Source organism: Myotis lucifugus, unplaced genomic scaffold, assembly GCF_000147115.1.
Source record: "Myotis lucifugus unplaced genomic scaffold, Myoluc2.0 scaffold_492, whole genome shotgun sequence".
Classification (NCBI taxonomy): Eukaryota; Metazoa; Chordata; class Mammalia; order Chiroptera; family Vespertilionidae; genus Myotis; species Myotis lucifugus.
The window spans coordinates 410,186-427,205 of NW_005871540.1; the positions used below are offsets into that span (position 1 = coordinate 410,186).

The following is a 17,020-nucleotide window of genomic DNA, read 5'->3' on the forward strand; positions in this document are numbered from 1 at the left end:
ACGGCCCTGCCATTCTACTTTGTGAGGAAAATAAGTCCCAAGGAGCTAAGCAGCTCTCCCATGGTCACACCAGCAAGGTGGCAAAAACAAGCATCCTGGCTTGTAGCCCAGGTCTTTCCTGCACCACCATCACTCATGGTTCCCTCAAAGGAAAGAGGCATACAATTTTAATGAAGAAGTGTCACCAATATACTCTAATATTTTGTTGTTGTTTTCTTGAAAACAAACTGGGGCCACACCTCAGTGCCGATCATACCTCCCCAACTGGAAGAGTGTGGCCTTCATGAATCACCCGCAGTTGCACCTTGTGGCCTTCACTGCTTGGAGCTTCTCTGTGGAACCGGCTGTCACAACATCGATCATGTTCTTATCAGATTCTGTTTTGGTCGCTGAACCTGTCAGACTTGTTTCTTTTCTTGTTACCAATGACTGTCATTATTTTCCAGCCTCCCAGCCCTGACCTGGCTGATATAGATCAGATGGTGTCTGGATAGAAGCTGCCCCAGTTCTGGGTCCATGATGTATGCGTAAGTACACATGAAGCTTGCTTTTCTCAGTCGGGTTATCAACAGGGAGAGAGGTTTCCACCTCCTGGGTCAGAAAGGACAGGTGATGGCTGGTGGAGAGAGCTTTAGAAATAAGAGTTTTTCTTGTGTTATTGTTTTTTTGTGTTAAAGTTTTATTCTGTTGTTTTTAAATGTAGGAGTTGTTTGTTTGTTTTAAAAAAACAAAGGAACCAATGTAGTCCTTTCTAAATAATAGAAATAGAAATATATGCAGTAATAAATTAACTATGTTATATTTAAACATTTAGAAGAAACTATGCTTCAAAGAGTAAAGTTTTTAATATAGTTCATGTAACTTAGTATGATCAAATAGCTTTGTATAAATTTTTGTCTTATGTTGCCTATAGAAGTATACTCTGGGAAAACTAAAAATAAATGTAAGAGGGGAGTCTATTAGAATTTTTATTTCTCTAACTAAACAACAGGAAGTATGGTAGTAACATATGAGTGAAATGATGAAAATTAAAATATTGGTATTTAAAAATTATTGAGTTAACAAAATCTAGACTCTATGTGACATTTGTCATAATTGAACTCCAAAATAATTGATTAATTAATGAATTTAAGGCAAATAATTTGTATATGTTTATATTTAGGCAATTTCAGGCTATTGCTTTACAGATTGAATAACTGATATTTGATCAGAGTGATTTCATTTAAACTCCTGCTTAGTCTAACTTGACTTCTCACAGAGCTTCTTGATTTCTCTACCAACACCAGTTTCCTACATATTCTGCACTGACTGTGTCAAGTGTTTTCATGATTTTGTGATAATTATAAGTGTTCAGTTATTTGATTTTCTCTTTAATGAAATATAATGATTTAGGCTTGTAGGATCTGACATTATCTGATGACTGTTCTTGCGCTCTCAAATAACAGCATGAGTCATGCACATGGGTCCCCACGGACCCTTTCATGTTAGCATGACGTAGCATATTCTCTGAAGTTCTTATTAAAGACAAGGAAGTGTATTTCTTATTTACTAAGATAAGAACAGAGTAAGAAAAAATGTGCAGTGGAAAAAGCTTACAATTATGTTTAACAAATATTCCTACAAATATGAAAAGCTAATGATTTTAGTTTTAAAAAATTAATGAGCAGAGAACTTGAAGTTCTGTTCTTACTTTTTCCAGAATTGTGTGTATGGCTTTTCTATTAACCTGGTTTTCCTCTTCCCAATTTATTATGTCATCTCTACTCACTCATTTTTCCACTCTGAAAAATGACATGAAATTTCATTGCAGACATGAAATTTCTATATTGAGCCTTATCAGTTTTAATTCAGAGTTTATAGTTCTGAGGATTTTAAGTATTCTTTCTAATTGCATTCCAGGATGAGTATCATTTTTAACATCCATATTGTCAAAATCTATGGATTGTGCCATTGATATAAGACAAGATTATTACTAATGGAATTCATTAGTAAAGGTATTTTTCCCAAGATATAGGGTGTCAAAGAACAGATGAGCTAGATATGCAAAGCTTCTTAGCAGAAGTTACCTCTTTTTCATTGTGGCATAGTGGGAGGAGTAGTGGCATGAGATTTAGATGTATCTAGATTCAGTTTTGCACTTATTTGCCTGGACAAGTCATCTCTCAAGACTTCACTTTTTTAGTTATAAACTGTGGAGAAAGTTTACAGTAAAATAAATAGGGAGGAGGTTGTCACTATTAATGGGACTTGAAATCATTGTTGTGAATAAGAACAAAACTATTTTTGTTTTATTGGTTTATTACTTGTTTTATTTTGGTACTATTTATTTAATTTAATTTGTGTGTTTTTTGTATTAAATAATGATGAACTACTATCCAATATTAATTTTATTATATTTTAATATATCCTAAGTAGTAAATTAGTAAGTCTAAGTATTATATTGTGAAACTGTTGTTTATGTGTGTGCCCCATACTGTGATGTAGAACATTTCTTATTGTGGGTCATGGTAAAAAATATGTTTAAAAACATTGCATTAGATAGCATTAAAGTTCTTTGGAATACTTAAGTTTTATGATTTCTAAAGAGTTAATAGTTAGTTAATAATGAGATCATTAACTTTCTTAAGGTACTAGAGAATCATTTAAATTACCCCAGGGTTTACTTTTTTTTTTTTACTAGTCCCCATATCTGGTACTCTCCACAGTGAGGTAGAGATTAGAGATATGGTTACCAGTAGTAGAGACCTCAGAGGCAAGAAGCAAATCAGTAAGCCACATGATGGCACACTCTGATAAGTATAAAAATAAAGTAGTATAAACAAGGTGCTAGAAGAATGCCCACTCAATCTTATAAAAGCTTCTCTGAATATACAATGATTGAGTTTAGTCTCATAAAGCAAGTAGGAATTATTAGAACATAGCCCTTGCAAAGGTCGAGAGACTTGAGATATATTTACAAATAGCTATTGGACATTATCAGATAAAAATGAAGTGAACAGTCAGACTACAAAAGGCCTTTTGTACCAGATTAAAGTCTCTGAACTACATTAGGAGAGTTGAGTGAAAATTAAACAAGAGGAAGGAATGATGAAATTTGCAATTTAAAACTGTTAGGGTAGAACAAAGCAGTTTGATGGTTCATTTGTCTTCTGGGTAGAGTTGCAGAGCTAAATAAAGAGAGTGGCAGGGAGACCACCTATGTACACTTTTCTTCTGTCTTCAAGAGTTGTCATATTCTTGAATTATATAATCACTATATGCCTCCAATTAATGTTCCTTCCCACCTTTGGTGAGACACTATAGTCTTCCTTCAAGATTCTAATCAAAGTTACTGTAAAATATTTCTCCTACCCTCACATCACGCATCTTAATTATTCCTGAAGCACAGCCTTCCTATCAAACTTGCACAAGACACTGTTTATATTTCTGTTGGCACTTCTCTGTGTGATTATTTGTTTTCAATTATATCTCCTCAGTTAAGCAGAGAGCTTTTTGCATTCCCAGTGCCAAACACATTGCCTGGTCCATCATAGACTGTCAACATTCATGGGTTGACTTACAATAAAATATGCCTAGAGCCAAAGAACAGATGCTTAGAAAGAGGAAAGGTTAGGAATAAATGAAAATTTCAAAGTTACCTTTTTTTTTACATACCTATTCAAAAAGGTGTATGCGATATTTGAGTTACAGTAATTCAGAAGGTAAATAAAAAGCTGAGCAGTGGAGAGAATTCATCTCAAGTAAACATATGTTGTTTACTTGAGAATTTATTACAGAAGAGATAAAAGCATCAGATAAATGCTTATGGACTAGATTTTAAAGTTTCATTAGTTCATTAATTCAATGAATGCTTATTACCAGTAGCACACAATATACACATAATATATGTATATACCTACATACATTATACATGCACAGGGTGTGTTATGTGTATATAGTACATGTGTACACATATCACATACACATAAACAAATACACATACAGACACACATAAATAAAACATATTCTCTATTTTTATGGTTACAATATAAAGGAGGAGACATAATAAACAACTAAACAAGCAAATGGATGTGAATTATAAATATAACTATAAGGTAAGGATTTGTACTTTTCCCAAAAACATTTTTCTAATTCACTTCATTTATTTTATAATATCTGGATTTGATGATAATTCTGGTAGTGATAACTGATGTTTTTTCTTTACAAGAAATTTTTAGTTTACATGATAACATGCTACAGTCTACTTTTGTTTATCTACACGATAAATTTGTGAAATATATTTTTGAAACATTAAGTACTGAAAAAGTTTTCTACTGTGCTTAATGAAGCTTTGTGAAGATCTAAATGGGACCTCTTAACACTATTCAACAAATGTAGGAAGACTGCATGGAAACCAGTATTTGACTAAGACGATAAGTCTGTGTTGCTTTAAGCAAGTATTTGTAGTAGTCTTTTTAAAAAGGATATTGTGTATTGGAGTACTGTGTACTGGTGAATAGCAAGAAAGTTTCATTAGTTCATTAATTCAATGAATGCTTATTACCAGTAGCACACAATACACACATAATATATGTATATACCTACATACATTATACATGCACAGGGTGTTATGTGTATATAGTACATGTGTACACATACACATATCACATACACATAAACAAATACACATAATGAAACTTTCTTGCTATTTTTCCCTATTGTGTGCCCAACTGCCCTCCCCTGTCAGCCATCTTGTGGTGGCCATCTTTGACCACATGGGGTGGCCATCTTGTGCAAGGGTGTGATAGTCAATTTGCATATTACTTCTTTATTATATAGGATATGGCTTCCTTATTTATTATGAAGCATTTGAACCCTTAGCATTTTCAAGAACATTTATACTTAAACTACAGAAATTTATTACAGAAGAGATAAAAGCATCAGTTAAGTGCTTATAGACTAGACAAATTAAAAGGCAAATCAGAAATTGGATTGGATTCTGTACATTATATTTTCTTCCAATAATGTGTATGAGTAAATTTTAACTCTTACTTGATTCTTTTTAGTTGCCAGTATTTATAATATATTGAATTGTTTTTAAATAATTTTGCAAAGTTGTTTTTATAATTGCTTGCTTATTTCTGCTCAAAATTTGAAAGCAGGCTACTTTGAGGCATGGGACAATTTAAATAACATTATCATTAGGGGAAGAGAGCAACCCATACATTGGGTATTTTATATAAAACAAAAATGAATTAATTTAAAACATAACTATAGAAAATATACAGTAGCATGATATACTAGTGGAGACCATATGAAATTGATGCTTATTGGGTTAAAAATAACTGAATATCAGAAATTTTATATGGTTCAAACTTATCAAGTCTCCTTCAGATCTTGTTTTATTTACTCTAGAATATAATATATGGAATGACTAATGCAACTTTAAAATTACATAATTTAAAAAACTATCAAGGTAACATTTGAAAAATTTTTTGTACTATCTAAAATATACTGGCTTAAACACTAGAATGTCAACCAATCTTCAACACACATCCCAACAGGTGAAATATAATAAAGCAAGTTGGCAAGAATTAACTCCTAAAAATAGAATAAAAAAGTCCAGTGCAAAACAGAGTATAGGGTGTGTGTAGACACTACTGAAAGAAAAAATCCAGTTAATTGTTTGATCTACAAGGTATCAAACAACTGCCTTAAGTATTTTATCTGCTCCCTTAGGCCCATTGAGAGATTCTTGTATAAACAGACAAATAAACTTGAACAGGCACAAGACCTAAAATGAATGAGGCCTTTGGTGTGATATTGTAGTGTCAAATTTTAAGAGAAGTGATACAAAGTAAGAATCTACAGTTTCATCTTGATAACATTTTATAAAAATAGATTAAAAATCAGGTCAGTACTGTTACTCCCATCGTTCACATTGATATCATGATTTTGGTCATGCGTGTAGACCTGAACAAGTTGTAGAGACCTGTTAGAGACTGGATTTGACAATTAGCATGAACACTGCCTCGAAACTGCATCAATGGTATCATCTCAGCTCTCTGCTCTACTAAGTCTGTGAGGCATTTCCTGTCCCATTAATTCCCTACTACTTACCCTCCCCTCCCACTTATCATTCATCCTTTCATAATCATCTTTCCCCTTGATGGTTACTAGTGTCTGATTATGGCTTCATTTCCAATCTCAAACTTTGGTTGCTTTAGGTGGTACTGGCCACTACTTTGCTATTGATAAGATCAATTCATTTTTTTCATTGCTTATACTAGTGTATCATGTCACTTTTAAGAATATATTAACTCATAGATATTATGATTGGGTACTTGGGATATTATCAGATAAGATGGTTGAGACAAGTACCTTTACTTTTTTACATTTTTTTAAAAAAAACATGTTTTTATTTATTTCAGAGAGGAATGGAGAGAGATAGAAACATCAATAATGAGAGAGAATCATTGATCAGCTGCCTCCTGGGGATTGAGCCCACATGTGCCCTTGACCATAATCGAACCTGTGACCCTTCAGTCCACAGGAAGACACTCTATCCATTGAGCCAAACCAGCTAGGGCCACCTTTTCACATTTTGTATGATATTTTTATTCACTAGTCAATGATAAGGCAACTCAGACTCTAAGGGGAAAAATTCCAAGAATGAGGAACTCTTAAACTTCTTTGCATGCAGCACTCTAACCTACTCATTACTTCTTTCACACAGGGCCTATCAGAAATGTGACAAAGATTCTAGGACATGTTAATTTTGCTTATTTAATATGCAGATTATATCAGTTGTAAATGAGAATATTGTTAATCTCTTTCATCTAGGGCATTTATATCTTAATCATAGCTCCTCCCTTTTAACTGGATTGCAAAATACCACTCAAATATAAAACTTTAATATCAATCAATCGTACAGGAAGCTAAGAGCAAAATATTGGCTGCTTATTGAAAGAAACGTTGTTTTAAAATACATATTTATGCATTTCACTATTTAGTTTGCCAGAAATTGTATAGTAATAGCACATTCCTTTTGGCATCTGTCATACACAGAGTGGGGCAAAAGTAGGTTTACAGTTTTGAGTATGTGAAACAGTTTATTCTTGTATTATTATTTATTAATTTGTATTATTTTTCCATACAAACAATTGTAAACCTACTTTTGCCCCACCTTGTATATATAAAATAGAGCTGTTATTTATGGCAAATTCAAATTTATTGTAATTAACAGCACTTTGTATCACTATTTGGTCTTTAAATCGTAGACAAAATATTAAATATTTTTTTGTGGCTGTCATACTAAAAATGTTCAACAAAAATACAAAATATTTGTCAGGAGAATATGTGCTTAACAGTTTATGAATTCTTTTTTCAGGCACTAAGTCTATTTCAAATCTGCTTTTGCCCCCTAAGATATTCTCTCAAACTCAGTCTGGAGTAGCAAAATGGGTTTCTCAAGAAACATTTATGCTGTGCTGGATGAGATGGTTAAAATTATTTTAGTTGTCAGAAATGGACTTGAGTTAAAAAGAGAATTTAGTCAGAAGCCATTGGGCTATCTCATAACACTAAAAACAAACAAACAAAACAGAAGGAAAGAATTGACATAGGAGGCATGGATCCAGTCTGGATCCAGTCAGCTAGGTGTATTAAACAGAAAAGGAATAATTTACCATTTTTCTTTTTAATTTACCTTAAGCCAATATTTGAAAAGAGAATTCCTGGCTCATTTTTTTTGAGGAAAAAAGTAAATGTCCTGCCTGTTACCTAGTCTGAAGTACTAATACCTCGTGGAAAATCTCATTTTTTGATTTACTGTTAGATGGGATATGCTACTATTTGTCTATAAAATAATAACCTCAGATCAGAGATTCTTGATTTGATTCTGGAAAGGTATGTTTTTTTAAATTATTTTGCAAACATTGGTTTATGTCCTCTTTGTCTTGGGAAATGCTGGCAAGTTGTGAATCTTGGGTACATTGTGATTCACTTTTATAGTTGAAATTTTCCATGTCAACAAGGTTTTCTAACTGCTATGCAAGGGCTCTTTGGAAATATAAAAATAAGCAGAAGACAAACCTCTGCTCTTTGGGAGCTTACAATCTTGGAGAAGTAAACTTTTATCTTTAGGGACATTCTGGCTCTCTGGGTAGTCAGCTAAACCTGAGGCTACAGTCACAGAGAATTAAACCGAGAGCCCAACTTTTCCCAGATGCCTTTACTGCTGGAGCCATATTAAATTTCTAAAGTGAGTTCCCCTACAGGTGCGCACATTTCATTTTGGTGATATCTTTCTCTTTTTTATTATTGCAAAACCTGTGCAAAATTTCAAGTTTCCTTGATTCACTACCATGTTAGGTGATGAATATGAAAAGACGTTTGACTGTTCAGCCTGTGAACATGATCTGAATACTATGTACAGTAATTCTTTTCCCTTGAGAGAGTAACTTCTTCCCATTTGATACTCAAGAAAAATAAAGATTCCTAATCACAAACTTCTAGTCTTCATTTGGGAAAGTGATAGGTTTCCTCTACTCCCTAAAACAGACGTTTCAAAGGAATAGGCATTGAAAAGTTCTCATGCTATAGTACAAGATTTAAGTCATGGATATTTTCCTGAGTTTTCTCTCTCTTTGTCATAATTAAGTCTGTGGAAATGGAATGGCCTAAGCCTTGTTGAACTGTTCAGCTAGAGATAGTCTTACTATTGCCGAGATTCAAAGGTTCCTTTGGCCTCCAAAATTACATTTAAAATGAATGTTGTATTTGTTGTCTGTTGCTACTTGTCTCCCTTGGCATGTGTGCGTCACTACGTGTGTGGTTGTTTTTAGGAAAGTTGTTAACCTCAGTTAACCCATGTAATTAAGAAGATATGATTAATCACCAGCATTCCCAGAAATGAAGGCTTTTTGGCAAGAGTAGAGAGAACTATGCCCAAACTGAATAACTAAAGTGTACCTGTCCTTCAAGTTGAATACAAATATGTTAAGACATGTGTAAGACATAAAAAGAATTCCCTTCAGGCCTACTTCCTGGAGAACACCCGATTAGCACATAAATATTTATGCTATACATAGAGCTCATTTACCTTAAGCGTGGTTATTTACTTTTCTTTAGTAACAAGGATAATCAAGTATTTAAATTCTCATCTTGATGGATTCACTTCACCCATTTCAAATGAATTGTACAGGGTTTCCTTGTAACATTTTAATGACTTTGAGAATAAGCACAGAAATATCCCCCATGAGGAAGTCATGTGAGAGTAAACAAAAAGATTTGAATAATATTGGTCACAATTATTAAAAGATGTTTATAGAGTCCTCACAACATAACTTTTCTTTTTTACTATAAACTCTTGGCCAACTCATCCTCCTTTTCTTTGTGTTGCTGAGTCAAAATAATGAATAACTTTATTAAACATAAACTCTTGACTTTCTGCTTCTAATTTTGAGAGGCATCACTGTTGACTGATTTTAAAACAAAGCCATAACCTTACATCCTGAGTGGAAAAAAAAGCAGACTTAAAGCCATAGCTTTACATTCTGAGTGAAAAAAGTATTTCTTAGGGAGATGAGTTGTCATCATTTCTATTCACCTGCTATGTAATTCCTCTTAATATTATTCAATTCTTGGAAGATGTATAAGAAATGCTTTCTTAATATGTCCCTGACTGTATGGGGATTTTGCTAACTGGTGAAAGGATCTGGAAATGTTCACCTGATTCTAATTTATATGACAACAGGTACATAGGTTTGTTCATCAGGGAATATACAGTGCCTATAATGGTGCTGGGCACACAGTACATGCTCAATAAAACTTGCTGAATGAATTAAATGTTACAGAAGGGTTAGATTCATGTTGTATGATCCTAAAGAAATATAAGTAGTATAATGGATGTAAACTTTAGGAATGCATTCTTAAAAACTATTGACAGGTTATTACAAGATGAGAGAAGTTTTCCTCAGGAATTTAGGCAGGGGAGGTTTTAAGAATAGGATGGCCAACATTATAGTAGTGACATAATGAATAGGATTTTACCATTGGTGATTGAAGGGCATTAATTATGTTTAACTAGGAATTCTGAGATTCAATATGGGTTTCTGGGAAAAATCAAGAAAGGAGTCTTCAAATTTCTATCTTCATGCTTACAAATACATTTGTATCTGCAACCAATCTCAGAGAGAAAAGTTTCCTTTGTCAAAGACTATCTTCTCTAGATTTCAGTCTTTCTTACCTATCTGAGGATCTGGGAGAGAGAGAGGGAATAAATGGCTCATGCCTATATCCACCATCTGCCTGCTAGTTCCTTACTCACAGGTTGAAGTGTGCCAGGAGTTTCCTACGTAGATAAGACTTTATGGAGGTGATAGTTGAAAGATGAAAACGTGCTCTTTGGGTACATGGCAGGTAAAGGCTGGAGGATGCAATGCGAGGGCGAGCAGTGGAGGCTGTATGGCAGGCCAGGCTGCTGAGGGCCACACCGAGAATGATCTTGGGGGGGCGGGGGGAAGAAATATCTTGGGATTATGGTAAAATTCAGCGTTAATTCTTGCAAATGTGTCTCAGAGGAGTGATTACACGCTGGCAGATTTCCACACACCCTCTCACCCCAGATCAGCTCTGATTAAATTGGTGCCATACGGTAAAGTTCCATATAAGCACTAATTTGAGAAAAGGGTCTCACCACCTCAAAATGTTTCTTTCCCTTGATCTGACTAAACACCTTAGAATCCTCCTTCTTCTCTTTCTCACATCACATTCTGAAACCAATTCATCAGCAACATCTGTTAGTTCTGCTTTCAAAATATATTCTGAATTCAATTATATATTCTAATGTGGACTGTTACCTCCTAGTCCAAGCTACCATCTTATCTCACCTGTACTATTATCATAATGGTCCCCTAATCAGTTTCCCTGCCTCTACTACCCTTCATGTTACCCTCACCCCTCACCACCGTGTATTCTCCACAGAGTGAGCTTTTTAATAGGACCATATCATTCCACTAATCAGAACTCTATAATGGTTCCCCTTTTCACAGAGAATAACATAAAAGCCCTGGCCAGTGTGACTCAGTGGTTTGAGTGTCGGCCCATGCACCAAAGGGTCACGGGTTTGATTCCTTGTCAAGGGCATGTACCTGGGTTGCAGGTTTGATTCTGTCCACGGTCGGGACACATTTGGGAGGCAACCAATCGATGTGTCTCTCTCACATCGATGTTTCTCTCTCTCCCCCCTCCTTCTATCCCTTCCTCCCGTTCTCACTAATAATCAATGGAAGAAATATCTTCCAGTGAGGATTAACAAAACAAACAAAAAAAATAACATAAAAAGGTCCTTATTGTGACATGCTAGGTATGATCTGGTTCATGACTCTGACCTCATCTTCTTCCCATTTCTGCTTGCTCACTGCACACTGGCCACACTGCCCTTTTCACTCTTTCTGCAAACACCAAGTCTGCTCCCACTTCAGGTCACTGGTCTCTACTGTTCCCTTTGCTTGTAGTACTTTGTCCTCAGATATTTGCATGATTCCAGTCCTCACAGTGTTCACTTCTCTGCTTAGATGTCACCTTTGCAGAGAGGCCTCCCCTGATTACGTTAACCTGACTACACCCCCACCTGTTCTCTGCCCCCTTACTTGATACTTTACATTTATGTATAGATTTAGTGCTCAGTGTTTTCCCAATCAGAAGATGTAATGTCAGAAAATATATAATCAGTCCTGCTATATTTCTACCACCTAAAATAGTGCTTGAAACAAGTAGATGTTCAATGAACATATATTAAATGAATAAAATTAAAGGTGCCATGCTTGGAAGTTATGGTAACAACATGACTTGAGGCAGAAGATTTTGAAGAGCCTGGTACATTGTGTGTGTGTGTTTTACTATTTTACATTTTACTAGTAGCCCTGTGCACAAATCTGTGCACCAGTAGCTCGCCAGTAGCTCGCTGCCACCCTCCTGTAGCTCTCTGCTGCCCGCTTGTAGCTCGCTGCCCCACCCTCCTGCTGATTCGTGATCTGGTCGTTACAAGGTCAGTTGTTACGCTTCATGGCGTAACGGCCATTTGCATATTACATCTTTATTATATAGGATAATTTATTTATTAAAAATGTTTTTCAATTAGAGTTTATATTCAATATTATTTTGTATTAGTTTCAGGTGTACAGCATAGTGGTTAGAAAATACTTTACAAAGTGTTCCCCCTGATATTTCTAGTACCCAACTGGCACCATACATAGTTACAATGTTATTGACCATATTCCCTATGCTGTACTTTACAACCACATAGCTATTTTGTAACTATGAATCTGTGCTTTTGAATCCCTTCACCTTTTTCACCTAGTCCCCCAACCTCCTCTGGCAACCATCAGTGTGTTCTTTGTATCTATGAATCTGTTTCTATTTTGTCCTTTAGATTCCACATATAAGTGAAATCATATGGTATTTGTCTTTCTCTGACCGACTTACTTCACTTAGCATAATACCTACTAGGTCCATCCATGCTGTTGCAAATGGTAAGATTTCGTTCTTTCTTATGACTCAATGATATTCTATTGTTTATTGTACCACTGCTTTTCTATCCACTCATCTATTGATGGGCACTTGGGTTGCTCTCATAACTTGTCTATTATAAATGACTAGAGACCTGGTGAATGAAGTGCAAGGGGGGAGGGGGAGGTCCCTCACCTCAGCCCGGCCTGCACCCTCTATTTGGGACCCCTTGGAGGATGTCCGACTGCCGGGGACATCCCTCTCACAATCCAGGACCACTGGCTCCTAACCGCTCAACTGCCTGCCTGCCTGATCGCCCCTAACCACTTGCCTGCCTGCCTGATTGCCCCTAACCCCTCTGCCTGCCTGCCTGATTGCCCCTAACCACTCTGCCTGCCTGCCTGATCACCCCTAACCACTCTTTCTCCTGCCTGATCGCCCCTAACTGCTTGCTTGCCTGCCTGATCTCCCCTAACCGCCTCTGCCTTGGCCCCCATCTCTGTGGCTTTGTCTGGAAGGATGTCTGGAATGATGTCCGGAAGGTTGTTTGACTGTCTGGTGTAATTAGCATATTATGCTTTTATTATTATAGATGCTACAATGAACATAGGGGTGCATATATTCTTTTGAATTAGTATTTCCAGCTTCTTTGGGTATCCATCCAGAAGTGGAATTTCTGGGTTGTAATGAAGTTCCATTTTTAATTTTGGGGGGAAACTCCATACTGTTTTCCCTAGTGGTTGTACCAATCTGAGGGCATAATACCCTGTAGGTCCATCTATTCCCACCAATAATGCATGAGAGTTACCTTTTCTCCACATCCTGGATAACACTTAATGTTTATTGATTTAGTGAGGATAGCCATTCTGACAGATGAATGAATTCTGAGATATCTGAAGTGATATCTCATTGTGGTTTTAATTTAAATTTCTCTAGTGATTAGTGATGTTGAGCATCTTATCATAATCATATGTTTATTGGCCATCTGTATGTCCTCTTTGGAGAAGTGTCTATTCAAGTCTTTTGCCTATTTTTTAATTGGATTGTGTTTTTGTTTTTTGGTGTTGAGTTGTATGAGTTCTTTATAAATTTTGAATATTAACTCTTTATCAGATGTATCACTGGTGAATATGTTCACCCTTTCAGTGGACTGTCTTTTCATTTTGTTGGTGGTTTCCTTAGCTGTGCAAAACCTTTTTAGTTTGAGGTAGTCCCGTTTATTTCTTATTGTTTCCCTTGACCTAGGAGATATATAAGAAAAAAATATTGCTAAGAGAAATGTCTGAGATCTTACTATGTTTAATTCTAGGATTTTTATGGTTCCAAGCTTTACATTAAACTCTTTATTTTATTTTGAGTTTATTCTTGTGTATGGTGTGAGAAAGTGGTTGAATTTTATTTTTTTGCATGTATCTGTCCAATTTTTCTAGCACATTTATTGAATAGACTGTCTTTAACCTAGTGTATGTTCTTGACTCTTTTGTAAAATATTAATTGACTTTATAGGTGTGAGTTTATTACTAGGCTCTCTTTTCTGTTCCATTGATCTACATGTTTGTTCTTATGTCAATAACATGATGTTTTGATTACTATGGCCTTGTAGTATTGTTTGATATCAGGTAGCATGATTCCTCCAACTTTGTTCTTCTTTCTCAAGATTGCTGTGACTAATTGGGGTCTTTTGTGGTTCCATATAAATTTTTGGATTATTTGTTCAAGTTTGTGAAATACATCATTGGGATTTTAATAGTAATTGCATTGAATCTAGATTGCTTTGGGCAGTATGGATATTTTAATGATGCTAATTCTTCCTATTCATGAACATGATACATGCTGCCACTTATTGTATCTTCTTCAATTTCTTTTTTTCAGTCTCTTATAATTTTCTAAGTATAGTCTTTTACAACCTTGGTTAAATTTATTCCTAGTTTTGTTTGTTTGTTTGTTTTTTATACCATTGTACGAGTCTGGTGCATTTTTAAGAAAATGGGGAAATGGTAGAAATATTACTCCTATTTGTAAGAATTAAATTAAATTACTAAATATTGTTGGTTGTGTAGCTGTTTTCAGAGGTGGAGCTTACCTTGCTGATATTATAGCGTGAGAGGAGGTTGCTTCTGGATGCCTACAAGATGGCAATCATGATTTTAAAGGTCAGCTCTAGAGAGAGATAGATCTAGTGCTGGATATAGAACTCATAGGTATAAAAATATTTTTTAAAGGAATTTTTGGAAAACATGAAAATTTTATCACCTGTATCCTGACATGTCCTATATGCCTTTTACTATTATAATGCACTACTTAAATAGGATTTAATAGGAATAACACCCCCCATTATATAAAGAGCTATTACACATTCCATTAAAGGAGCAGATGTTATGCAATTTCTGCCCACACTCTACAACTTTGCTCTTCTCCCTTGCCTGCCAATCCAGTAGTGTCTAGCTGGCAGGGAAGCTAATTTTGATGACTAACTCATATTTTAAATTCCCCTAGTTTCTCACCACTTTGAAAGTCCTTTATTCTTTTGTGGTCACATGTGGTCATTTTTAGACTATGCCCTGAGATATCTTTTGGACATAAACAAGGATATTTCTTGCCAGAGTCCTTTGATTTGTGTTCCTAGTTTTTAAAATTCTTATCAAGTCCTAAGCAAATTCACCCTATCATGAAAATACCAGTGTCATTACTACTTAGATAGCTGTATCATTTTAAATGTTGCAACAACACACTCAGTTCCTCTCTATTACTACTCATCATTTGCCAATGTTTCTGATTCATGTGTTCAAGAATTGCCAAAGTCTTCCCACAGAAATAGATCTCTCAGAAAGAATTGTACTGCTATCAGCTGAACTAAATTAGACTATGTAAACTACTAACATGGTTTCCAAAATTCTCTTAAACTCTTATTCTCATTTTCATCTAAAATATGTGAATTGTATTTTTTGTCAATCTTATAAATTTTTTCTATTGAGTGCTACTGAAAAATGCTATTAACCAATACGTTTTATTTGACCTCCAAATAAACTCATGAGAAGTTGTTGTGCTTGTGAGCAACGAGCCATAGGTACAGGATGTACTTCGTCAGTATCACATGCTTGGGAACTCCCTTTATCCTTTGGGGGCTAGCTCAGCTGTCACATTGTCTCAAGTCTTTCCTGAAGTCTTTCTGTCCCTTTAGCAAACAACTTTATTCCTCAGTCCTCCATGTTTTCTTATGACAGTACTTGGTAAATCTATTATTTTCCCTATGACAGTATATTGATTTTATTATTTTATGCCTTTTTATTCTACCATAAGCCCCTTGAATATAAGCTCTATGTCATTTTTTGTTTCTTTTTAAATTTTTATAACACTAGTGTTTAGAATGCATTTGACACATACTAAAAGGTCCTTAAATAGAATTGGACATGTAATAATACTGCTGACTAGATCACACATCATATGGCTCTGGGTATGTTCCAAGTTCAGTGCTACCTGAGCTTTGTCTAGAGGTGACACATTTACTTGAATAAACCAATTGTCATACTGTTAATATGTAGATTTGGGACCTTTTACCATGAACTCAGTAGTCACATAGTAAGATTGTGATAGAGAAAAATTACTGGAAAAACTCCTAATCTTTTGGAGTTTAGAGAAAGTAGATGATACCCAAATTTACAGGGTTTAGATCAAGCTTTGCCTTTGCAACTGCAAATAAAATACTATAGTTTTAATAATATTTATTATTATATAGTTCTATTATATATACACTAGAGGCCTGATGCACGAAATTCGTGCAAGAATAAGCCTTCCTTCCCCTGGCTGCTGGCACCAGCTTCCCTCCGGCATCCAGGACTGGGTTTTCCTCACAGCCCCAGCTTTGTCTGGAAGGCCATCCGGAAGGATGTCCGGTCTAATTAGCATGTTATGCTTTTATTATTATAGATATACATATATATGCATATATAATATATATGAACAGCTTTGTTCTATGGATTCTCACATGAATATTAACAACATAAAAGATATACCTAAATTGAGGCCTGAGGGACTGGGACATGTTTAAATGATATTATATTATATTTTATATATGTTTATGTACTATATAAATATATTTTACTTTTACTCGTTAAAAGGGTACAAACAGATTAACTTTGAAAATTCTGGAATAAGACTCATTTACATGTGAAAAAGCTATCTTCATCATCATGACTTATTTGTAATTATTTTTCTTTAATCTGGTCAAAAATACTATGATTTTTTCCATGTATTTTTATATTTTATTGGATTCTTGAATAGGTTTTTCCCATGGTTCTTATATTAAGATTAATAATCTAAAACATATATATAGGTTGAGGTTTGAGAGACCTCAAATGGGAAATGTCTTAATCACATAACAATCTCTCCATTGTGCCTAACATAAAAGACACTCCTACCATTTAATGCACAAATATATGATGAAGGTAGCCTACTTCTGCACACTTCTACTTAAACTACACTAGTTAGAATCCCAATTAATTTGTCATAAAAACCTCCATTCTAAGAA

At 34.9% G+C, this 17,020-nt stretch overlaps 1 protein-coding gene across 1 annotated transcript in view; it reads left to right on the forward strand.

Moving 5' to 3' along the window:
* The first annotated feature begins 464 nt into the window (after positions 1-464).
* Positions 465-17,020, forward strand: part of LOC102419762 (transmembrane protease serine 11F) — a 63,116-nt gene continuing 46,560 nt past the window's right edge. Inside the window, exon 1 of the mRNA XM_023744851.1 lies at positions 465-527. Coding sequence (XP_023600619.1) covers positions 517-527 — 11 coding nt within the window. The 5' untranslated portion in view covers positions 465-516. The remainder of the gene's footprint in view (positions 528-17,020) is intronic.